The sequence below is a fragment of the Ilyonectria robusta genome, assembly GCF_021365365.1.
Source record: "Ilyonectria robusta strain PMI_751 chromosome Unknown BGZ61scaffold_81, whole genome shotgun sequence".
NCBI lineage: Eukaryota > Fungi > Ascomycota > Sordariomycetes > Hypocreales > Nectriaceae > Ilyonectria > Ilyonectria robusta.
Genome location: NW_025764515.1, coordinates 1 through 22,826, shown reverse-complemented (window position 1 = coordinate 22,826; position 22,826 = coordinate 1). Strand labels below are relative to the sequence as shown.

The 22,826-nt window shown below is 50.1% G+C and overlaps 11 protein-coding genes across 11 annotated transcripts; 6 read left to right on the top strand and 5 right to left on the bottom strand.

The window, feature by feature from the left end:
• Positions 1 to 1,282: 1,282 nt before the first annotated feature.
• On the bottom strand, positions 1,283 to 2,979 carry BGZ61DRAFT_468724 (uncharacterized protein). Its single transcript, XM_046247894.1, has one exon. The coding sequence runs from the start codon at positions 2,907 to 2,909 to the stop codon at positions 1,464 to 1,466; it is 1,446 nt and encodes a 481-aa protein (XP_046093714.1). The 5' UTR covers positions 2,910 to 2,979; the 3' UTR covers positions 1,283 to 1,463.
• Positions 2,980 to 3,070: 91 nt separating this feature from the next.
• BGZ61DRAFT_406116 (glycosyl hydrolase) lies at positions 3,071 to 5,562 on the top strand. Its single transcript, XM_046243151.1, has 2 exons — positions 3,071 to 5,114; positions 5,186 to 5,562. Exons 1-2 carry the CDS (start codon positions 3,464 to 3,466, stop codon positions 5,326 to 5,328), a joined length of 1,794 nt encoding a protein of 597 aa, XP_046093713.1. The 5' UTR covers positions 3,071 to 3,463; the 3' UTR covers positions 5,329 to 5,562.
• A 123-nt stretch (positions 5,563 to 5,685) lies between these two features.
• Positions 5,686 to 8,673, bottom strand: BGZ61DRAFT_229157 (sterol glucosyltransferase). The gene is made up of 7 exons (XM_046238198.1): positions 8,492 to 8,673; positions 7,713 to 8,439; positions 7,494 to 7,651; positions 7,078 to 7,441; positions 6,658 to 7,008; positions 6,005 to 6,594; positions 5,686 to 5,938 (listed from the first exon to the last, which is right to left on the bottom strand). Exons 1-7 carry the CDS (start codon positions 8,586 to 8,588, stop codon positions 5,751 to 5,753), a joined length of 2,475 nt encoding a protein of 824 aa, XP_046093712.1. The 5' UTR covers positions 8,589 to 8,673; the 3' UTR covers positions 5,686 to 5,750.
• Positions 8,674 to 9,467: 794 nt separating this feature from the next.
• Positions 9,468 to 11,548, top strand: BGZ61DRAFT_500877 (RTA-like protein; the record flags this gene model as incomplete). The annotated part of the gene is made up of 5 exons (XM_046251625.1): positions 9,468 to 9,544; positions 10,471 to 10,508; positions 10,563 to 10,811; positions 10,862 to 11,235; positions 11,531 to 11,548. The coding sequence occupies 5 exons, from the start codon at positions 9,468 to 9,470 to the stop codon at positions 11,546 to 11,548; spliced, it is 756 nt and encodes a 251-aa protein (XP_046093711.1).
• A 1,898-nt stretch (positions 11,549 to 13,446) lies between these two features.
• Positions 13,447 to 14,208, bottom strand: BGZ61DRAFT_524509 (uncharacterized protein; the record flags this gene model as incomplete). Its single annotated transcript, XM_046252652.1, has 1 exon — positions 13,447 to 14,208. One exon carries the CDS (start codon positions 14,206 to 14,208, stop codon positions 13,447 to 13,449), a length of 762 nt encoding a protein of 253 aa, XP_046093710.1.
• A 414-nt stretch (positions 14,209 to 14,622) lies between these two features.
• Positions 14,623 to 15,478, bottom strand: BGZ61DRAFT_229106 (uncharacterized protein). Its single transcript, XM_046238196.1, has one exon. It carries the CDS (start codon positions 15,396 to 15,398, stop codon positions 14,874 to 14,876), a length of 525 nt encoding a protein of 174 aa, XP_046093709.1. The 5' UTR covers positions 15,399 to 15,478; the 3' UTR covers positions 14,623 to 14,873.
• Positions 15,479 to 16,230: 752 nt separating this feature from the next.
• BGZ61DRAFT_229134 (uncharacterized protein) lies at positions 16,231 to 17,427 on the top strand. The gene is made up of 2 exons (XM_046238197.1): positions 16,231 to 16,913; positions 16,971 to 17,427. Exons 1-2 carry the CDS (start codon positions 16,602 to 16,604, stop codon positions 17,247 to 17,249), a joined length of 591 nt encoding a protein of 196 aa, XP_046093708.1. The 5' UTR covers positions 16,231 to 16,601; the 3' UTR covers positions 17,250 to 17,427.
• Positions 17,244 to 18,133, bottom strand: BGZ61DRAFT_487569 (uncharacterized protein; the record flags this gene model as incomplete). Its single annotated transcript, XM_046249991.1, has 2 exons — positions 17,244 to 17,605; positions 17,668 to 18,133. The coding sequence occupies 2 exons, from the start codon at positions 18,131 to 18,133 to the stop codon at positions 17,244 to 17,246; spliced, it is 828 nt and encodes a 275-aa protein (XP_046093707.1).
• Positions 18,134 to 18,931: 798 nt separating this feature from the next.
• On the top strand, positions 18,932 to 19,697 carry BGZ61DRAFT_541926 (uncharacterized protein; the record flags this gene model as incomplete). The annotated part of the gene is made up of 4 exons (XM_046255111.1): positions 18,932 to 18,955; positions 19,021 to 19,109; positions 19,168 to 19,533; positions 19,580 to 19,697. The coding sequence occupies 4 exons, from the start codon at positions 18,932 to 18,934 to the stop codon at positions 19,695 to 19,697; spliced, it is 597 nt and encodes a 198-aa protein (XP_046093706.1).
• Positions 19,698 to 19,725: 28 nt separating this feature from the next.
• BGZ61DRAFT_406108 (uncharacterized protein) lies at positions 19,726 to 21,539 on the top strand. The gene is made up of 2 exons (XM_046243150.1): positions 19,726 to 21,267; positions 21,319 to 21,539. Exons 1-2 carry the CDS (start codon positions 19,933 to 19,935, stop codon positions 21,466 to 21,468), a joined length of 1,485 nt encoding a protein of 494 aa, XP_046093705.1. The 5' UTR covers positions 19,726 to 19,932; the 3' UTR covers positions 21,469 to 21,539.
• A 671-nt stretch (positions 21,540 to 22,210) lies between these two features.
• Positions 22,211 to 22,651, top strand: BGZ61DRAFT_541924 (uncharacterized protein; the record flags this gene model as incomplete). Its single annotated transcript, XM_046255110.1, has 1 exon — positions 22,211 to 22,651. One exon carries the CDS (start codon positions 22,211 to 22,213, stop codon positions 22,649 to 22,651), a length of 441 nt encoding a protein of 146 aa, XP_046093704.1.
• Between the last annotated feature and the right edge of the window lie 175 nt (positions 22,652 to 22,826).

Here is a 22,826-nt window from a genome sequence, read left to right as displayed (position 1 = left end):
ATATAAAACTAAATATATATACTAATTATACTTTTAGTAAGATATAATAGTTTAATTTTAATTTTAAAGAGGTATATTCTAATAAGTAGAGTACTTAAAAGGTTAGTATCTAGATTATTAAATTAGTTAAAAATCTATATATTCTATATAAAATACTATAGAAAAATAGAAATTATATAGATATAAAATAGCTTTTTCTTATAGAGATATATAGAGGTATAACAGGCTGTGCCCATAGGTAGCCTCGGAAACCCTCGGCTTTTTATAGCTCACTTTTTACCTTTAAGCTACTCTAATAAGTATATTTATAGATAGACCTCCTCTACTCTCTTTCTCTTCTTCTTCTTTTCTTAAGTTTGGTATACTCTGTAGAGTAGCCTAGCTAGTTGCAATACACTACCTTAAGACCGATACAAGAGGCAGTTTATATAGATAAATAACAGCCAGACCTAATAGAAATACCTTTAGTTTAATAGATACTTATTTTAATTAGGCTACTAGCTATTACTCTAACTTAATAATTATAAAAATAAGATATTTATATAACTTAATTAAGAAGAATATAATACTACTCAGGCTTAATATAAGGATTGCTAGTATTAGATATACTACTTATAAACTAAAAGTAAGGGCAAAAGATTATATATATATATAAGATATAAGCTTTAAGTTTAGGTTAGAGAGAGTTATATAGGGGAATAAATAGAGGCAGTACTCAATATAGACTGAAAGATATTCTGCAGCAAAGACTTATTGCTGCTATAATCAGTACACCATAACAGTATCATAAAATCTGGTGCAGCTTCCAAGGTCTTGCTAGTATACCTAACCAGCAATAACACATAGGAAATTTTAGCAGAAGGACTGTAACTGACGCGTGCTTCTTTGTGAGACATTTGGAAAAGGCAGAGGCCTGGCTTAGGCTCCTAAGATGGGACGGAATATTCGAGAATGCCTAGGTGTCGAAATGAGCTGGCATCACTCTTCAATGACAAACGGGCTTTTTATTTCCCCATGAGCATCGTTGAGGGATTCGGTGACAACAGTAGATCCCTGAAAGTTTTCGTCAGGGCGTGAAACAAGGGGGCTGGCCCTGGGTTTATTCAATAAAAGGGTGCTGTAAATTGGTCTAAGACTAAGGAGTAGGAAAGGAGAAGGGGCTAAGCTAAGGGTAGCTGTTAGCCGACTACCTAATATATCACCATGCTAGCTCTTAACCTCCTTTCCCACCTAAAAAGTTATGGGCTTACTCACTAGCCTAAGATATGCAGTAAATATACTGGCAGCGACTGAGAAGTGGTTTTTAGCAAGCTTGATGACCGCCAGGTGGAAGGGGCCAAGGTTTATCTTTTACTATCGTTATTATTCCGGAATGACTAGCCCAGTTACGTACCGGGACGCTTGATGCATAACGCATCTTTGCTCGAGAAGGTGGTTTCTTCTTCATCCGTCCGCCTTGTTTCCTAGCTAGGCCACTCTTGGGCGATGACCTCTTGCGGCCAGTCGAGAAATTTGGTCCAGAATGGACCTACATGTGCCATGATCAGCTGGACCAGCACCTGCCCAACATTACCAAAGACCCAGAACCCCCTATGTTGATGCAGCGCGGCGCAGAAGAAGGCTAGGACGGCTAGTGCCTCTGGCCGATGCTGGTATAGCTGGTCGATATATTCATCTGGTACGACTAGCGGCCATGCCATGATTGCGTGGACAGCCAGCTTGGAGGACGTGGGTGATGCGGAGGACGTTGGCCACACCTGCGACTTGAGGTCGAGCATCCATTGCACCCGGCGCAAGGCCTCGAGGGACGGCTCGGAGGAGGGCGTCGATAGACCCAACGTTGACTCGAGATGGGCGCGCAGCGGGGCGGTCTCGGTCCCAGGAACCGACGGCTCGACCTCGTCGATCCACAGGGTCACGTACAAAAGGGGCTTGAGGTCTGAGCAGAGAAGGTCCTGCCAGTATCGACTCGTGACGGCCCGGACACCGCGATGGATGCGCATGTAGTCGACGAAGCTGTGGACAAAGCTGCCTGCCGTGTGTTGATCAGCGGCGAGGGTGTTGTGAAGGACGTGGATGCCCATGAGTGAGGCGAAGAGGAAGGAGGGGATGAATGTGGCCTCGGAGATGCTTTCGCGGGCCTCGTTGAATAGGCCCAGGGCGCGGGTCTGGAGCTCCGTGGCTTGGTGGCGGAATATGGACGCCGTCTCTGGCTCCACGGTGGAGCGATGCAGCGCGGTGAGGGCCAACAGCTGGTCGAGCACGTATGGTGCCGTGTGCGCGCTGCGCAGGGCCTCGGAGATGATGGGATGCATGTCGCCCTCGAGCGCCATATAGCCGGCCATGCTGGTGGTGGCATGATAGAGCAGGACCATGTGAAGCGCCGTGAACCCATCGCGGAAGCTGAGCGTGGCTAGGTCGGACCCGGCCAGCAGGGAGGAAGGGGTTGCTGACCCGGGGCTGCTGCTGGTGACGGTCAAGGATGGCGCCGACGGAGAAGACCCAAGCAGGGTCCTGGTGAGGCGAGTGGAGAGGCCGGGGTTCACGTCCGAGGTGTACGAGCATGACCGGTCACCTACGGTGCAATTCCGGCACCTAGGACGGCCCTCGTCGCATTTGACGTGGCGTCTCTTACATACGAGGCAGCCTGTTCTGGACTTGGTGTGCGCGCGACGATTCTCTTGCTGTCGTGCCTTTGGTGGAGACGGTCGTGCTTCAGGTGGAGACGTCATAATTTGGGTAGCACTCGCGAGCCTCGCTATGCGCGTCGTATTTGTGTGTGTATGTGCTCGCGTGCATTCAGGATGATGATGGACGAGCCGTAGCAAGAGACCGGCTGAGACGAGACGGTGGGCGGCATGGACGGATGAGTGCGAGGTGGATCTTCGTGTTTTTCCTGCCCACGTCATGTCTTTGCCGGGTCCTCAAGCGAAGCCGAACCCGAGAGGGCACGCTATGAGCGAACCGAACCCGAGTCGGTACGAACGAGGCGGTTAGCGTGTTCAGAATACGAGTACAGTAAAAACTCTGTCAACTCGCGCAGCCTAGCGTCTCCATTTTTCCACTGTTAACCGCGAAAACGTCACAAACAGCTTAGTGTATTAGTTCTCCTTCTTTTTATGGAGAAGCTAAGCTGCGCGAGATGACAGTGTTTTTACGGTATATATCTTCTTGCGGATACTACTAACATAAGCGAGCTCTAGCTGATCGATCTAAGTCTACTTGCTCGTCGGAGAAAGACTTGGAAAACATTCAGGCTGAATTGAGGACCAACTAACTAGGTCTTTTTGGTTTTCTGCCGAGGCCGCTCAATGGCATTGTGTATCCTGATGCCACGCTCCAAAAAGAGAACCGTAAGAAGTGCAAATCCTCCTTTATTACTATAAATACCGGCCATAGTATGGCCCGTCTAAGTCATCCTCCTTAATTCAAGCGTTGAACATAGCACCCGATTTGACTCAACATGAAGCTTCGTCTTACTTATTACCTGGCCATCATCGGAGTGACTGCAACGCAGTCCATCTCTGCAATCAACTCGACCTACACGAACCCCATCTTACCTGGATGGCATTCGGATCCTAGCTGTGTCTTTGTTCCCGAACGAGACAATACCACTTTCTGCACCACCTCGAGCTTCACTGTGTTCCCAGGCCTCCCCATTTACGCCAGCAACGATCTTCTCAATTGGAAACTTGCCAGCAATGCTTTCAATAGACCGTCCCAGGCCCCAGGCATCATAGATGCTCCTAGGCAGAGGGATGGTTTTTTTGCGGCAACCCTACGACACCACGACGGCGTCTTCTTTCTCGTCGTCTCCTTTTCTTGGGGATACCCCCCGCAGCGGATCCTCACGAATTACATCTTCTCATCTCGGGACCCGTATCGTGACGACGCTTGGAGCGATCCTATCACATTTCCCGTCACAAGCATTGACCCTGATATCTTTTGGGATGACGACGGGCAAGCCTATGTTACGTACCCAGGAGGCCCCGAGGTTGGAATCTTCCAGGCCACTTTAGATCCCACTACCGGCGATATAGGTCCTGCTTACAAGCTCTGGTCGGGGTCTGGTCGTCCGTATCCCGAGGGGCCACACATATATCGAAAAGACGGTTACTACTATCTTTCAATAGCCGAAGGTGGAACCGAACTAGGCCACCTCCAATCCATGGCTCGCTCTACAGCCATCTCAGGACCCTATGAAAGTTACCCTGCCAACCCCATACTGACTAACCGAAACACTACGGAATACTTCCAAGCTGTTGGACATGCGGATCTCTTCCAGGATGCTTCCCAAAACTGGTGGGGAGTGGCACTCTCTACCCGCTCCGGGCCAACCTGGGATAAATTTCCCGACATCACGAACGACTCGGTTCTTTATCGACCCAACTCAACGTATCCCATGGGTCGAGAGACAGTTCTCTTTCCTGTGACCTGGCGCCAGGGAGAGTGGCCTATCATGGAGCCAGTACGTGGCTTAATGACGGGATGGCCCATCTTTCCTTCAGCAAAGAAGCTTCCTGGTGACGGCGCATTCGTCAATGAGCCGGATGTGCTCGACTTCGAGCCAGGTTCTAAGCTCCCGAGTCATCTGGTCCATTGGCGCGCACCCGATCCGGCGAGTTACGTGATATCTCCCTCTGGACACCCAAACACGCTTCGGCTGAAGTGCTCGAAAGCAAATCTTACCGCAAGTTCGGGCTTCGATCCGCGGGATGGATTAACCCTCATTATGCGGCGTCAAACCACCACCTTATTCACCTACAGCGTCGACATCGCGTTTAGCCCTCGGGCTCTGGAAGAGGAGACTGGTGTAACCATCTTCCTAACCCAGTTTCAGCATATAGATCTCGGCATTGTACTCCTGAAAACTGGAGGGCATTTGATCCCGCACTTCAGACTTCGCACCATCAATGAAACTGCCACTGTACCCGGAACTGTTATCAGACAAGTTCCACGAGATTGGTTACATCAACCAATCAGGTTACAGATTCAAGCGGTGAACGAAACCCATTATGCTTTCACCGCCATGTCTTCTAGCAACCCTTCACACGGGTTGCCAATGGGCTATGGGCTGGCTCATTTCGTTAGCGGTGGAACGGGCCGATACACAGGTACGAGCTTGCCAGTTTCCGCTACTTCTCGTGACTTAATCCAGTCATGCTAATGGATGTTATTTATACAGGTGCCCTTGTGGGAGTGTTTGCGTCGAGCAACGGCGGGTCGGATACTAGGTTTGCATATGTTAGCCGATGGAGATATCAGGGTTATGCTCAGATGATTAGTGAGGGAGTTTTTACGCCTTCAGATTTGGTTTCCATCAACTAGCTCAAGGCCGCGGTAGCTTGAAGTCGTAATATTACAGCCTTGGGATGCAAGAGAACCGAGAAACTAATCAACTCGTGCTGAGACGAAGGAGCGACGATGTAGAAGATAGAGGAAACCCAGGCATAATGCACCTACCTGTGAAAATGATATAGATGCGCCTGAAAGAGGGGACAGTAATTGATTTCAATTGATCTTGGGTGTTCCGGTTGTTTTAGTCTGATATCTGTTAGTGAGGGTACAGATGGGTGGCCGACTCGCTTGTCTGGCCAGCTCGCTTATGAAGCGTGTCGGACGATCGCATTTGTGCCTCCTTAAAATCGTTTATAGATATTTTCTAGTAATTTAACACGAAATGGCCTAGAGTATAAAGAAATAATTGTGGACCCCTATTCCCTTAAGCTTCCTCTAACTCTACCGTTGCCTCATTTCACAGCATCAAAACCTTCTATCACCTGTCGCTCATCTATGCTTGCCACAGGGAGTCGCTTCGCCAAAAACAAACCCTCATCCCGTCTCGCCAACTTTATCGCGTGCCGGGTTTTCGAATTTGTAGCTGTCCTAACGCTTTTGTACATACCTTGCAAGGGATACGTAGCGACCCCCATGGTTGCTATCACCGTAATCTGGTTAGCCATCGATGTCTTGGAACACGGCTTGAGGCAGCTCATAAACTCACCGGCGAAGAGTTTGCTGGAGATGCTGGCAACACCTTTGCCGACTCCCTTTACAGCTCCGAGTGCTCCCCCATGTTTTGCTCCCTTGTATGGGAGTACAAAAACATCCATCACCCCATCAACTACTCCATACACTAGGACCTTGCCTCCAGCGACAGTCCCCGACTTCAGGTCGCTAATGGTGCCATAATCTCGGACCTCCTCACCGTAAAGGTGAGGAACATTCCTAAGTCCCTCTGTGAATGCAAAGGGAATCTTTACGAAGCCGCTAACATAATATCCAACTAAGTTTGCGACGCCCGAAGCTGAAGCAATGGCTGCGGCTCCCACTCCAGTGATGCAATTTCGCCGATCACTTTGTTTGAGCTGCATCTCAGAACCTACATTCTGACCAGAATGGAGAAGTATTGATTGCCCATCTTCAGGCTGCATTGGTGAGGCCTTCGTGTGCTTCTGGTATACCTTGACTGGCTTGATGACGATATCTGCGGTAGCCCGCAACATGTCACTGGCAACCACGGCGGCAGTAGATATCGTGCCGGTTACAGGGTCCCACCTTCGAGTTTCAATGCTAATCTGTCGGGTTGCGTGCCTGGACACCAGTATGATGAGTCAGTCGTTTATTTGATAGAAGTGGATGATCCGAATGACATACATTTTCAGCTTCCTGAAATCGACTTTCGAATGATCAGAAAGGATTTGAGCGGCGACATTAGAGAGCTTTAGGGTTCCGTGCTTCCCCTTGTATACCCAGGAGGCCGGTTGACCTGGGATTATGTTGCATTCAAGCCCCTGCCGCGGAAGGTTTGCGTGGAACGATGCCACTGCTGCTTTGACTCCGGACTCCGTTTGCATTTTAGATGCAATGACGCTTGCCGCCAGCACAACATCTGTTTGGAGGCAGAACTCGATTGCCTCTGCAAGGTTCTCGGCGTTGAGGGTTTTGTAAGGGATGGGCTTTGGCCCCGCACCAGCGGCAGCCACCATATCTCCCCAGAACGGTTGGCTATTGTTTACGTCAATCTTCAGCTTCTATGTTGTATTGGGTTAGCCAAGGAGTCTGGTGTGAACTTACTCGCCAAAAAAGGGAACGATGGTCGTTGGTCGTCCATTAAGAAGGCCACAAGCTGTTGTTCCTGCACCGCCATGGTGAACCACAGCGGCCACATGTCGGAACAACCACTCGTGAGGACAATCGTCCAAATACATGATGTTATCTCCCTCGGGACCTCCGAGCTTACTCCACCCTCTTGATATTAACGCGCGTATGCCCGTCCTAGCGACTGCTTCGAGTAGAATGGCGGACAATTTTTCGGGGTTTTCGATGACAATGCTACCAAACCCAATATAGACTGGCGGGGGACCACGTCGAAGAAAATCGTCGAGTGCAGGTGGGGGGTTATAGTTGGGAGGGTCTCGAAAGAAGAAGCCGCAAACATCTGTGATCCTAACTTAGCAATGATGGAACTAAAAGAGTGGTATACAAAATACCTATGTTTGAGGGCCAGTCTGATGGTTTTGGTACCAAGGCAGGAGACCAACAGTATGTGAACGGGATGTTGAGTGTTTCCGCCAGTCGAGGTCCCTCCGAGAATGCCACGGGTTCTAGATCAATAGAATCTCTCCATCCATTGATCACATCTCCGAGGCTGGCAAGACATGTTAGATCAAAACAGCAATGTTGAGGATGTACTGGTCAATTTCACCTACCCCTGCCATGTCAAAAATTCAACGGCGCCATATGAAATGTAGTTGGCTGTCTGAAGCTCAAGCCCAAAGTTCCTCCCGAGCTTGATGTTTGCCAAAGGGTGCGGGAAAGCCCTTGTACTGGTCCACGGCATAGTAAACATTAGATGTACCGGAATACCGAGCACTTGGGCACAGTGGATGTGTGCAAAGCTAGGGGGGTTGGCAATGAGGGCATTAGCCACGAATAGTGTCGATGTGACCGGGTCGGGCAATATGCATGAGTCCCAAAAGCCATTCAACATTTCTCTCACCATTCTTCGCTTTTTTTGGACATCGCCAGCTCTCAGGCTTTTCATGCTCGGTATCAAACCGGGGTTTCTTACCATGAATGACATCAGCTCTTCAGGGTCACCGCCCACTGGATAGAACTCCAGCCCCGCAGCGCGTATAAAAGAGGCGAATATATTGTGCGTTGCGATGCGTACTCGATGGCCATGCTTCTGAAGCTCACATCCAAGGGCGACAAACGGTTGCACGTCTCCACGGCTGCCAACGACTTGGATGACGATGTTGAGCTTGACGGGGCAAGTGGTTGACTTGGCGTTCCGAGCATCTCCGACAGAGTATGCTGGGGGCGACTCAGCGGGCTCTGCTGTGTTGTGGGGGGCTGGAGATTTGAAGTTTGGAAGGAGGACAGACAAGGTCTTGACTACTCGCGTGTTGAGCTCTAGGTCGACACGACCGTCATCTATTTCGAGATTAGTGTCAGCGCAGGCCGTGTGGGTAAGGGTGAAAGAAACCTCTTGTGATCAGATTCTGGTTGAGTAAGCGACTGGATGATACGTCGTGATATGAGGGAGGCGAGTCGGACCAGGCCATCTCGTCATGTTGAGCCATGTTGTCGGGTTGGGTGATGTTGAATGAAGAACTAAGACTGGTCGCTGCTATGTACCGTCAGTGCAGTTTAAATGCTGGGTTACGGAGTGAAAGAAAACACGATACGTAATGGCATGGAATATGCTCGGGTTTTACATGTTGCTACGCACCATCACATCACCTTCGAGAATTGGGCTGTACATTAGGGGCTGAGTTACACGTATTAGCGTGGCGCACTGAAATAGCTGCATTGCTAGGGTGAGTTGTCTCCTGCACTATCTTCGGCAATGCCTTCCAGAATTTGGGGCGGGTTTCGCCGCGTCGCTGGCCCGGCTGCTCCGTCATTGCCGTGTGTCGGTTGGCTTGGATGACCGATGACGATGGAGAGGAGTGTGAGGTGGGAAAGAAGCAGCCGAAGTAGCAGTTGGGAATGCGAGACGAGCAAGGAGTGTCTTGGTGCCGGTTACTATTGGACTGGCGCTGGTCTACGGATACGCCGTCCCACCGCACCCCACCAGACTAACAGCGGCCTAGCTCAAACCCTCCTGGAAACGAGGCAACGCGAGGGCTCGTATCGAGTACGAGGGTTGAGTTGGATTGGAGTGGGAAATTTACGTCGCCCTATAGCTACCTACCTTACATAGCATGGCATATGTTCAAGACTCGCACCTGGTTCTGCATTGCTTCCATCGTCGGGGCCTTTGTACGCCAACCCTTTCTGCTGAAGCCGGCCATCTTTCACCTCGTCTCTTCAATTGCTAATATGAAACTCTCGCAGTCGAAATGAGGATCTTTGAAAGGGGAACTATTTTTAAAACCATGCGTGGAGCGACTCCGAGGCTTCTGCTGTGATGAAGCTGGATTCTATCGCGTCTCCGTTATTTGCAACTCACTAACACTATGTTGATGTTGGCACACGGAGTTATGAGTGTCTCGAGTCAGGGGTCTCTGGGGGAAACGATGTTTCGGAGGCCATCGTAAGATTTCTATTCTAGTATGACGAAACACAGCACCTGTGTGGCCGATACGAAGAATGCAAAGGCCCTCGGAATGATCGGTTCTGGCATTTTTCCAAGTCACCTTCTTGAAACCGACCTGGCCCCTCGCTCGGGTTGAATACGAATCGCACTGAGGACTCCATGTAACACTAGCAGTGGACTCAATTACACTAGTCATACAGTATGTATGTTTGATCGACAGCTGGCGCCGCGTCCCACAAACCAATCTCGCGTCTAGGACTAAAATGATATCGGTTAGATCCGCAAATACGCGTATTAAGCAAAATTGCAATCACCCCTTGCTTCTTGGGGGCTCACCAGAGACGAAACCCTTTTTTATCGTTATTATCTTAAATACTCCAGATATGCTATGATTTTCATGTTGCCTTCTTACTTCTCATAATCAAGCCCCTTAACTTTGCAAAGCTGTCATCATGGCTGCTGTGACAGGCGGTCAGGGACGCTTGGGCTAGCTGGTCGCTTGCGGGGATGTCTCTAGGGTGGTCCGGATCAGGTTAAAAGGGAGGAAAGGAACCTGCGCTGGAGGACAGGAAGATCGGTTTTTTAATTCTTTAGAAATTCAAGCTGGACGTCAGAGAGGCCGGCAGGCCTCTGGACTGCTTTCCTGCTGGGAGACATAAGCCTCAGATTGATCCGACCTCATACGCGTAATCTGGTGCAGCTTCGGGCTGACCGGCCAAGACGCCTGTGCGACGACCCTCTGTGCAAATCCCCTAGGGTAAGTTAATGAGTTGGGTGTTGTTTTCGTCCCTTTCTGCTGCTAAACTGCTGATACTGGGTTCAAATTCTACCACTACGACCCTTCTTTTCCTACTGCTGTTGCCTTCATCGTTCTGTTCAGCGGTGCCACCGCGCGCCATATTCAACTGCTCGCCAAAAAAAAGTACTTGGTATTTCATTCCTTTCGTAATTGGGTGTTTGTGTAAGACCATCATGCTCCTTCTAGACACTTGCCGCTGACCTATTTATCACGCAGTTGAGGCGATTGGCCATGTGGGTCGCGCTATAGGTGCTAAGCAAACCCCCGACTGGACTCTCAAACCCTACCTCCTTCAGAGCTTATTGACCCTTTTGGGACCAACACTCTTTGCTGCGGCTATTTATATGGTACTGGGTCGCCTTGTTCGGCTTCTCGGCGCAGAGTCTTATTCAATGATTCGACCGAAGTGGCTCACAAAGGTCTTTCTTTTAGGCGACCTTCTGTCCTTCCTCAGCCAGAGTGGTGGTATGCAAATCACTTGGAATCTTGTCTTACAACACACTAACCCTAATCAGGCGGCGGTATCCTTGCAACTGCCAAGACAGAGTCATCCCAAAACCTCGGAAATAATGTCATTCTTCTGGGACTTGGTATACAGGTTTTGTTTTTTGGTTTCTTCATCGTCGTTACAGTCGTATTTCATATACGCATTAATCAGCGGCCTACCACAAAATCTTATACCATTGTGACGCCGTGGAAGAAGTTCATCTGGGTGCTCTATGCCTCCAGTGTACTTATCATGGTGCGCTCGATCTTCAGGATGATCGAGTACGCGGAGGGCAACGATGGCATTCTGATGAAAAGGGAGATATATGTGTATGCTTTGGATTCTTCTTTGATGTTTATTGTCATAGTATTGTTTTCTGTATACCACCCAAGCAGTGTTCTTGTCGGGCATTCTGTTTTGAATGGCGAGCCTAACCTTCCACAAAGCACCGACAGCTACGCCATGCTTGATCACGGTAGACGGGATACTAGACAGTGGAACTGATCACTTCGAGAAATGTTGCATCTAGCAGATGGAAATGATCATATGTGCGAGAAGCTCTTGCTATTCTTCCTCTCTAATAGAGGGTCTTGAGGTCAGTCTTATAGATGAAGATGACCTCGGATGACCTCGGACGGCCGAGAGGCTCCGGATAGTCCGGAGTCTCTGGCTTCAGCTAGCTATTGATAAAATCAAGGAAAAGCTAGGCCTATGATGAGGCCTCTGACGAGGCCGGTGACGAGGCAGGTGGCGATGGATGCCTATGATGAAGGAAGGAACAGCTAGGAAAACCTTCACTGTTGCAATAGCCGTAGAGATCCGATATCCCGATATCCTGATATATGTGACAAGAAACTTGGCTGAAGTGTTACTGGCATATAGACAAGATATAATTAAATAATAAACCTTTCATCAGCGAATTAATGCATTTGAGCGAATTAGACATGTGCCAAGAATGAATCGGTAACAACTACAGGTATTGGCTCATAGCTTATATTGAAGAATTCAACTTTCAACATACTCCATGTTTGCACCATTCAGCTTCCATTGAATCGGCATAGCACACGTTCCTGCTGTGTGGTGCCTTAGCTGGAAGATCAATCTATTCCAAGACTCGATGCTTTCGCTGATATGCAGGTGGGTGAAGCGCCTTCGCGCTAAGCTGGAGGAACGAGCAGCCGTTTCTTGGTGCTCTGAAATGCCTTGAGACTTGGTTCACTCAACTGAGCTTGGGGCTGAGGTGCCTGGAGGGCTCACTTTTGGGATGGCAGACCCCTGTGAGAGACCCAGATATGGGACAACGTCCCCAAATTTAGGCCTCGGCTAGCCTTTCCTGTGTTAAATAACCTGACCTGTATTGACTGGGTGGTTTGAGAAACCTGCATCCGCGATGCTTCCTAGGGGGCAGAGAATAATCTAAGTATCCAGGCAATACAGGCATGGGAAGGATGCCCGGGTATTCTAAGAAGCCTATCTTAACGTCACATGCCAATGTATCTGCATGTGGTGACTCGCATCTCGCGCGACTTGAGAGTTCAGTACCAATAGTCGGGGATATATTGGATTATTACGCTCTTAAGCTGGCTTTAGAGTGCCAAAATCTTCCTGGTATGCAACTGCCGTCTAGGTTTTATAGGTGTCGGAAGATCGAGGTCTGGGGAGTGGACCCGCAAAGTTTGTAAATAAAGATATTAAAAACAGGGTCACAATAGATAGGGTCGATTTCCGCTATTCTAGTGGATATATTGTGAAGTATTCTGAGTCAGGTTGTTTGCTATTGACTTAGATCTTGCTAATAGTATAGAAGCACTTAGGGCAGGGGCCGGCGGAAAGCTGATAGGATAAACTTATACTTTTAACTAAAACTTACGCCAGCTAGAGTTAAAGGAATTATCAGATCAGCATCTACAGCAAGCCTCTAATAAAGATTGTATAAATAATGATAGAGATGGGTATCATTCAATTGCAGAAATAGGCCTAATTGTAACTAGTATAGGGGAATAGTTGCCGTTATCTAATATATAACCTTCTGTAACTAACGCAAAATCCAGTCTAAGAACCGGTAATAAGGCCACTTTTATCAGTCTCTAGCCAGGCGATATCATGACCCCGGGCTTCTTGATTTCCAAAGAAGGTGTGTAACTGGTAAGGCAGAATCCTAACTATTACAAATACCCAAAGGAATCCGCCGTTTCTGCCTCATCGGATATAGGCCTTGAACTAGAACTCAAGCCGGCCGGGTCTTATCGTGAACTGTTTGTAGAGTTCGGATATGCAGTCTACCACGCGCCATATGTTATTCACTAGGCCATCCTTCTTGCCACTTATAACCATGGCGTTGGCATGCTCTCCTTTGTTTTCTGGCAGGGATTCGGAGGGGCCCAATAACGTAACCTAATCTACCACCCGAAGACCCGCAAAAGATCCAAGAATGATACGATCGAGTATCGATTGACGCACAGGCTTGCTCAGCTTCCACGGACCTGTTTTTGTTCAAACTACGGACCCAGGCTTGTCCCGCAGGAGGAGCAAACAATCATGTGAGTACATGGACAGGGACAGGCCCTGAGGTGAGTGATAGACGGTTGCGAACTCAATAATGGATTGATAAACTCATCCATTGACAATGGAGAGAAATGTGTCTAAAGAATCTGAAGGGTCCGTTGCTGGCTGCCCCTTGGGCATGTAGAGGAACCCATTTCTTATATCGATGAAGACTACCCAGTTTGCGGTGTAGACTATATCTGCCCCATTCATCGCAAAGAGCCCAGTTATGCCATTCTTATCCCGGAAGCCATATTTTGAAGTCCCAGGACCATTGTCGTACATCGACGGTAGATTATCTCGCATTTTAATTGCAGTTTTGTAATATCTTGCCCATTCCACTTCCTCGTTCCAGCATATATCATCGGTGCTTCGGTGGATGGGCTGAGGTAGTGGGATCGCAGAGACGCTTTGCAGCAGGAGAAAAATAGGAAGATAATCCCAGCAGGCGCCTTGTTGGAGGAGTTGAGGATGTTGATCTGGGCAGGCGGGGTTTTGGAGGCGATGGGTTGGGTGCGCGCCCTGTTGGAGGGGTTGAGGGTGCTTATCTGGGTAGGCACTTTGTTGATGGGACGGAGTCTGTGGAGGCTGCTGCTTGTCGGTATGATTCATTGTTACGTCCTCGATGGATTCACTTGCAGTTGTTTGATCCCAATGTAAGTATAATCTTGAGATATTTGGGATCGTCTTTGTGACGGGGGCGGGAAGATTAATGGTAAGGGGGAGGACTGGACACAGAGCCGGAAGTGCTCGCCCCACAGGTTGCATCTCATTGACCATCGGTTCGGAATGGACAAATCCGCCACTGGCGTGTTGATTTCGCGTTGGCATCGGACGGGTTCTCGACCGTCTAAGCACGCTACATCAGCAGCCATATCACCAACCACTGCAGGTAGGGGGCCAATCGAAGCGCAATTACTGGCGCGACTACTGGACTTGATTCTTAGCTTCTGTACCGAAGCAACACATCCATGCAGTGCGGATCGTCAACGCGGTCTTCTAGGTGGATGATTTATGGGCCGTGGTGGAACAACATGCCAAGAATACAATACTACTAATTTTGGTCAGTTTGTCATTCCCAATGCTCAGCTACATTGGTCTAGGCCCTGCCACCACGACATATGCTGGAGCTAATTGCCAGCTGTCGGGTGTTTATTGGCTAATGTCCTATCTCTCCTCTTTCCACCATGGTTGTGCGTGCCGTCACCTGCCGAGAGACAGTCTGTGGAGAAAGATTGATTGAGAAGCTCGAGGAGGGTGGATGAATGGAGACACGGGAGAAGTTGGATCAAATCGGCTTGTAAAATAGGGTGCCGTAAGGTAGACTATGGTAACATGGACACTGCGACTGGCGCTGTTGCTTTGACAGTACGAGGACAGACTACATCAGCTCACAACCCTAATATCAATTCTGCTCGACGTAGGCTTTGAAGGCATGCAAAAACCCCTCCGCAAAAATGTCTCCTCCTATCTCTAAACCCAGCCTATTCCTGGTACTACATCATCGATCTTTGAGGAGTCTGGCTGAGGGACATGTTTGTGCGCAGGGATACTATTGAGATACGTCGGCGAGCCCGGGCAGCCACTGGGTGACATATGCTGGCTGATGGATGTTTGGGCGGGCCGTGATGGTAGAGGGAGATCTGGCGGTGAATCGGAAGGTCGACGCAATGTTGCTGAATACGAACGTACCGCTTGTTGTACCACAGGACATGGCGGTGGAACTGCGTTCCGTCGTACTTGACGTGGCATGTTCGGGGCACATGTTGGCTGTGGTGGCGGAGTCGGGGGTGGATGAGATGTTGGATCTCGGCGTATGTTCTGGTGTCCCTGAATTTGTGATGAGGAGGGCTGTGTTGGTAGTGACGGCGGTGGATAGACGGGCAATGATATGCTTGACCTGGGGTGATGCGAGAGCTTGGATAATGGAAGGGTTGGGGATTGAACAGGAAGTTCGTATGACAATCGTCCCAAGTCATTGTCGCCATTGGTTTCGGGCAAGCTATAGGCATCCCAACCATCCTCTACGCTTCTTTCTGTTGTAGTGGCAGGTGTATTACTTGATGACCTGGAACCGGCTTGTTGGATCTATCTTGATTAACTCCTGGGCAGAAACGAAGGGGCTGTTTCTTACTCGCAGATATAAGTGCGCATATACCAGGTTCCGTATTGTCTTCGCAATCCAGGCAAAGAATTGTTGCACAGTGTTTAGCAACTCCATGGTGATTTGAGGAAATAATTTATGAGTGCAGACAAAAAAATTCGCGTGTCTGAGGGGGTTGATCTGTTTGCCTGGTGGGAGACGGTTGGTGTTCCCTATTTGTGGGAGACCAGCAAGTCGGTGCCTCCAAGTCGAGTGGAACTACGTACCCCAGGAACAGCAAATCTACAAAAGGCGACAAATGACAGGTTGAAAATCAATCAATCACACAGGCCATATATCCATCATCAGCTCAGGGCTGTACTAGCGGAGACTGACTAGGCCCAAACATGGATGGGCCTTCTTCCGGCTCCAAGGCCGCCGATCCGCTGCTCATTAAAGTGTCCGAGACTAGGTAGGACTCCTAGTCGCCAGAAGCTTCTGTGGAGAGCTCGTGTGGAAATTGCGACGGCGCGGTCCAAGAAAACCAATACTTCCCGATTCGGGCTAGATTTGGCCAGATTTGGATCTTAGCGAAGGCCCTTTAAAACACTTCGTACGGACTCCCAGATGCCTGCCGCGCTGGCTGAGCGAAAGAAATTCCAGCACATGATCCCCAACAATTCCAAGGAGGCCTCTTGAGCTAGGAGCCGCGGCTGGATGTATAAGGTAAAGCGGTGGTGATTGATTTGGCCACCTAGTCTGCAAGGGGCGAAGCCGCTGTCTCGGAAAACACCGGTCAGGCTGACTGTTGGCCCAACAGCGCCCGACAGAGATTTCAAGGCCACGTCGAGCGATTGATGAGGGAGGAGCACGGGAACTGGCTGACGGAAAGAGAGAAAAATAACAGCGGGCGCGCATCTGTTGAATGGTGCGTACCATGGCCGGCTTGCCTCGACATGGACAATGAGGAACGCAGGCGGCGGAAGATATGGAGCCCATCCATCGATTGGTTGCAAAGAAATGCAGCCTTGTTAATGCCTTAGGCTTAAATGCCACGTCACTCGTTCGTCATTGTGGCATTTCGGATTTGTAGGCAGGGAGTAGCCTGGCCGGTTTCGTGGTAGATTTCGAGCAGCATGCAATGAGCCAGTATCCATATCATCAAGACTTTATCCACATCCCCGTAGTGGGGGGTGCTTCCCAACCTGCGAATGTCTATTTCACAGCGCCTCTGCCCCATGAGCCCGTTGAGCGATTCCAGTGGGAGCCCTCGGGCCTTCAAGCAAAGCCGACTATTCTGTTCGGCCTGGCCCCTCTAGATGGAGGGACCGAGGAGCTTCAACGCAACGCTCGTGCATCGATAGCATGGGTGCAGCCAACGCCGGCAGCCGGGATGACATGGGACCTCGGCATGCCAGCTGAGTGTGCTGCGCTGTGTGCGACGATCGAAAGGGTTGGTTTCCTTGCTTGGTCGCTAAAGCCGCGCCACGGTGACTGATCTCGTGTCTAGGACCGCCGGTTCCGACATGTCAGAATGACCAAACAACCTGGCGTCTACCAGCTTGAACCAGGTGGTATTATTTGGGTGGAATCGGGCTTTCTGGGACTTTGTGTTCTCTTGCAAGAGAGGGATGCCAATGTCCAACTTGTGTCCTACAAGAAGCAGTCTTTGTGCAATTGCATCTGGCCAGTAGGTCACATCTTGTACCTCACTGCAACGGGGATCCAGTCGGAGCAGCGGATCAAACTTGCACTTCTATTATTCAAGGTAGAGCCCTACCAGCTATAGATCCTTCATTGTTCCTGCAGCGCAGAACAGGCCGCTGCGCCATTCCAAGAGATCATCTTCTCGGAGCGCACCGCGGCGTGGCTGACTGCGCACTCCGAGAAGACGCTCAATGTCTTCAAGCTCCAAGTGTCCTTGTGAGCCCGTGACTGCAAAGGCTCTCATGGCCGCTTCCTCTCTCGGCATGTAGCTCCTATTTCGTCCACCTAAGAGCGTGTATACCAGGTTGGGGATACGGAGCTGCGCGGAATTGGCCATTTTGCCGGGGATCGAGACGGTACCTCGCCAAGTTAACATCAGCGCGATGAGTTGAAAATGTTCCTTGGCCAGTCGACTGGATTGGTTCAACAATGCCTTCTCTAATCCGAGTCAGATTTCACACACACACACACACACACAAACAAACTGTTGGCATACATACGACGCATGGGTATTTCGTAGGCTCGCTCCGATTGATTCTCCGCAAGCATATCCAGCAGCTTTATAAGCTTCGGAACGGCCACCCTGTTGGACCGGAGCGCAGCGTCCTTGATGTCGAGAACCCTCATGTTCTTGTGCACAAAGTATTCAGTGCAGTGACCTAGTCGCATCGCTACAATGCTCAGAGCAGCGTACACGGAGGTGAATGTCTGAGACTCGTAGTCGTCGTGCTTTGACGAAACGATCTCTCCGTAGGCCACAAGTAGTTGTTGCCACGACAAGCATGCGCGCTCTTGCTGAGTAAATTTGTCGGCCAGTGTCAATTCTCGCACCAACAGTTCGATGCCTGCGTCGTTCAGGCCGTCATTCCAAGGCGTTCGGGCGAGTTTCCGAAACAATGAGAGGACCGACTGCGCATATGTATCCTGCTTCCTCTGCGGGTCCACGAAACGAACGCGACGAGGCATAATGACTGGTATGTTGGTGGGGTTCAGTAAAGCTTGGTTGTTGGGGATGGTTGGCCCCCTCGTGTCTGAGGGGTTGCGACTCCAGGTCGGAGGAAGATGGAGAGTGGGAAATTGCCTGATGCTCCAGAGGTCAAGAAGGGAAAGGTCATGTGAGCAGGATGCTAATCTAAATAGGTAACTTAATAAGTTATTAGATTTTTTTAGCCCCAAATAGGGTTAAGCGAGAGTTAGTTCGCGTGTCTGCTAACTTGAAGGGGTAATATTGGAACATCTGCCGCGAATATATTCCCGATGCCTGTCGCCTCAAATAATACGAGCACCAGCGTACCCTACATCCGAGTCCTATATCCATCTCCTGCATCCGTCAAGCGCGCCAGCGTCAGGTCTCTCCCAGTTTCGCGGAATTTTTTGCCAATTTTTCCGTTGTCTTCCTAGATGATATCCATGCCGCCTGGGAGGATGCTGTGGTAATCAGCGCTATCAATAAATTAAATCAAAAGCAATGTACTCTCCACTCCGAGGAACTTGATTGGTTAATTCCGAATTCTAACGAATCAGGAGCAAGTCTGCTTGCTTTTGACTTGATTTGATTTGACTTGTTGACAGCGCTGGGTTGGTAATCAATCAACATCCACAACCCAGTCTGAATTGGATGAAACGCTTGACATTGATGGAAGGCAGTTGCAGGCATACAATCCTCCTCTTCTGGGGGTGAAGCTGGATTACATGACATCATGGTGAGTCTACGCAGAATACCTAATCATAAGGCTTATCCTGTAGGGAGTCGTCGGACGCGACATGGCTAAATTCGACAAGTCGTCAGTAAGTCATCGCCACGGAAAGATTGTTACGTTGCATAACACAGCAGACACGAAATCCGATTCAAGGTCAACAACGGCAATCACCTATCCAACGCTCCCTTATCCAATCTCCAGAGCAGATTGGATGTGGGTGCTGGCAATCGCGATTGGGCATGGTAAGCTTACGGTTTTCCTTTTTCCTCCCGTTACGCAATATTTGCTAACTCCTCGCAGTGATGCCGCCGATCACCATCCGGAGGCGAAAGCCATAGCCTTCGATCGTCTCGACGTCCTTCCAGAATGGGTACCACCAAACCTCACCTGCCAAATTGACAATGCTGATCGAGGGCGAACGTTGTGTCAAGACATGACCGAGAGGACGGGTCGGGCACTGGAAATGACCGAGACAATTTGTGACCTGCTTCGAACAGCTGGATTCCGTCACACCAATACTGTGAGCGGAACTGACACCCTCGGGCACGAATTTGACGTCAAGGGGTACATGTTACTGCCTTTTCATCTCGGATTAGGATGGGAAATCTCCAAGATCAACCAAACGGCAGAGATGATGAAGAAGGACCTACCAGTTCCAATTGAAAGGTACGTTCCATCGCTGTTCCGGAGAGCTACCGCTGACAGACAGCAGGCATCATCATCTCGACTCGTTTCAACACCCTGAGCAGCTCGTCAGGCAATTGACCGCGGCGAGTGTCACACACGTGACCGCAGGGCTCGTCCGTCAGACACGCCGAATTGAGCAATGAGGCGTCTCGATGCGAGTTGCTGTAATCTCCGGGCTGACGTTGTTCCGTTATCTTCCTTGCTTCTGTTGAGGAGGCAAAGGCTCTGGAAGCTTCCCTCCCTTCACGTCTTGCTTCGGGCCTACAAATTCCCGAACGCGCGCTGTAGCAAGAAGCCAATGAGCCGGTGCCTCCTGAGGGATTGCCTTACCGCCTTCGCCTCTGCGTCAGGCTGTGTCACCTTTTCACAATTTCCCTCATGAATCCTCTCTCCATCCAGGCCTGGGTTGACGAAATGGACTCCTCCGCAACGGCGCCTCCCGTTGACCCAACGCTGACGGCCGATCCATTGCCCGACCAGGCTGAGCGACGAAGCCTTCCTGATGAAAGGTCGAGCCCAGCAAAGCGTCCACGAACAAGTGAATACCCCGCTTTCTACCCAGATCCCGACGAGGCTCCAGCACGCCCCCAACCTCAGCCAGCGCGACATGACTGTGGGGGAGTCATCCTCGATCCTCTTACAGGCCCAATCCCTTACCCTGACCTTATTGGAAGCCGAGAACCTTTTTCGCCCCCAATTTCCGTCCAGCAAGCTCCGACAGTCACCTCTGACATGACTGACACGACGCGGTCGGGCAGGGCAGCTCCTACGAAGCGATCCCCAAAAATGCCGAGTCTGTTGAGCCTGGCGCGACCTGTTCGTTTCATCAAGGAGAGTAACCTGGGAAGGGTTCTTCCGTGCGACGCTCGAGCGCTCTTTGCGGCTCTGTCTGCGGTCGAGGCAAAAGAGGAGATTCTGCCGGCGGCTCTTCGAGATCATGTGGATTTTCGGGATCCCAGAGTTCGCGACTTTATGTGGAAACCCGCCCCAGTCTCTGATCAACCCAATGCGGGAGACGAGGCAACACTTCTTGCAAACCATGCACGCATCCGAGGCATTGTTGACGATTCCATTGCTTCGTCTAACCTCAATCGATCCGAAGACGCTTGGAACTGCCTCGTCCACGCACCGGTTTTACGCTATGTACTCTCTCGCTTTGCTTGGCTCGAAGTCGAGCCTATTTCTTCAGCTCAGATTATGCCAAGATGGCGTCCTTTCTTGAGGTATAGTCATCAGGACCTATGCCAACCGTCTCACACCAGTGCATCCAGCGCAAGCAGTGTGTCTGAGCAGGATTCGGGAAAGCCAAGGACTCCGAAGAGAGTGGATATATCGTCACTCCGTAAGATGGTTGACTTCTCTGTGGTCCTTCGTCCCGCCAAGGAGCTTCAGAAACTTATCGACGAATTATTAGACCGGCAGCTATATGGAATGAATTCGATCAGCCAGACTATGTATGAGCCTCTCCGCACCCGGCCAGCTCCTATCTTCATCGAGACCAACACACCATCCGGCAATATGGACACTGCGAATGTTCAGCTTGGTCTCTGGATTGCTGCATGGCATCAGCATACGCGCATGATTGTTGCACTTGGGCGACCAGATGGTAACAATACTATGCATCCTGATAGTCCTGTACTTACGCTTCCTGTTATTCGGGTAGTGGGGAGTGAATGGACCCTCCTGTTTGCTGTAGAGGAAGACAACGAAATTGTAAGTCACTCCAGAGCTGTCTTGACTTCAGTACCTAACAATGGGATGTAGCACATGTTGGATGGGAACTTTCGGATCGGTGATACTAACAGTATCACGGGTGCTTACCAGTTGCAAGCTGCTATGTCTGTACTTGCCGGCTGGGTTCGCAGCCTCTTTGAGCCCTGGTTTTTTGCCATTATGGGTTGCGCAGCTGGGTAATCTTTTTAGTAGCGATGAAATGGACCGGCAGCAATTGACAAATGAACGAGGCACCGTGCGCATAATATCACATGGGGATGGGTTATATTGAATTAGCATGTCCGGATGCAACTCCTCTGCAAGATCCATCTGCAACGGGTGTGGGCCCGGTGGAGGAGCTTGCTTCCCTTCCCGCGCGTCTCAAGCGGCACCGTGATGTTACGTTGAGCGTATTCCACTCGCTTCTGGATCTGTTTGGCTTGCTCCACTCCTCTCATCTCCTTCTCCCTTACCAGGCTAGCATTGCTCCATGCTGTGTAGGCACCTTTGCAGAGAGACACGGCCGGCGCGCCAACGCTGGAGAGCCTGGGCACCCGGAGGCCGGCCAACACTCTCGAGGCGACTCGGACCGAGGCCCCCAGGCGACACTCAGCCCCTCGATCGGCTTGCCTCTCCTGTCTAGGCAACGATAAGGCTACGTAATCTGTCATTTTCGTCCCTGTCATTGGTTCGTTACCCAGATAATCAACGTTGATTATTGGTCTTCCACGGCAAGTATCTCACTAAGCCACAGTGCCAACACACTCCTACTTGATTGATTGAAAGGTGCGGACTACGGAAGACGTGTCCGTTAAAATACACCATCGCCCACAATTTGATTGCTTCAACTTAATTTTTCCCACATATATGAACCTGCCTTATTGCAGCCTTCCCACACCAGTCTCTAATAAGCGCAGGTTTCTGGCCATGATCTACAGCTATCATGGTTGAGCCACTTAACACAGCCGCGACGGTTGTTGCGCTCGTTGGCAATGCCCTTGTCCTAAGCCAGCAGGTCTACAGCAAAGCAAACGACATCTCGAACGCTCCCAAACACATCAAAGCTATTTCAATGGACCTAGAAGATTTTTACACCATTCTTGGGACTCTGAAAGGCTACTTAGACGATGATGACCTTTCGTCTGGTGTTTCGCACCATGCGACGTCGGAGAATCTTGAAATGGCACTCAAAAATTCAATCACCATCTTCAAGGACATTAGTAAAGCCCTGGCGCTCTACAATCCCCGCGATGGGTCCGGAAAGATCTCGCAATGGCGAAAGATTGAATTCTCCTTTATGAAGGATGAGATTGAGGCACTAAGGAACAGCCTTGCGGCTAATAAGTTGACATTGAACATGGCTATCTCTGTGGCAAACTTGTAAGCGATGATGTCCCTCTCATCATTCTTGCCCAGCTAAAACAAGAACTCTAACAGTCTTAACCTCCGCGCTGTTAACGAGACGGCTGGAAGAATAGAAGCTGAAATATCGGTTCATATTCGAGAGCTGGAAGAGAAGCTACCTATCATATCCCAGCAACTGGAGGATGTGCAAGCGG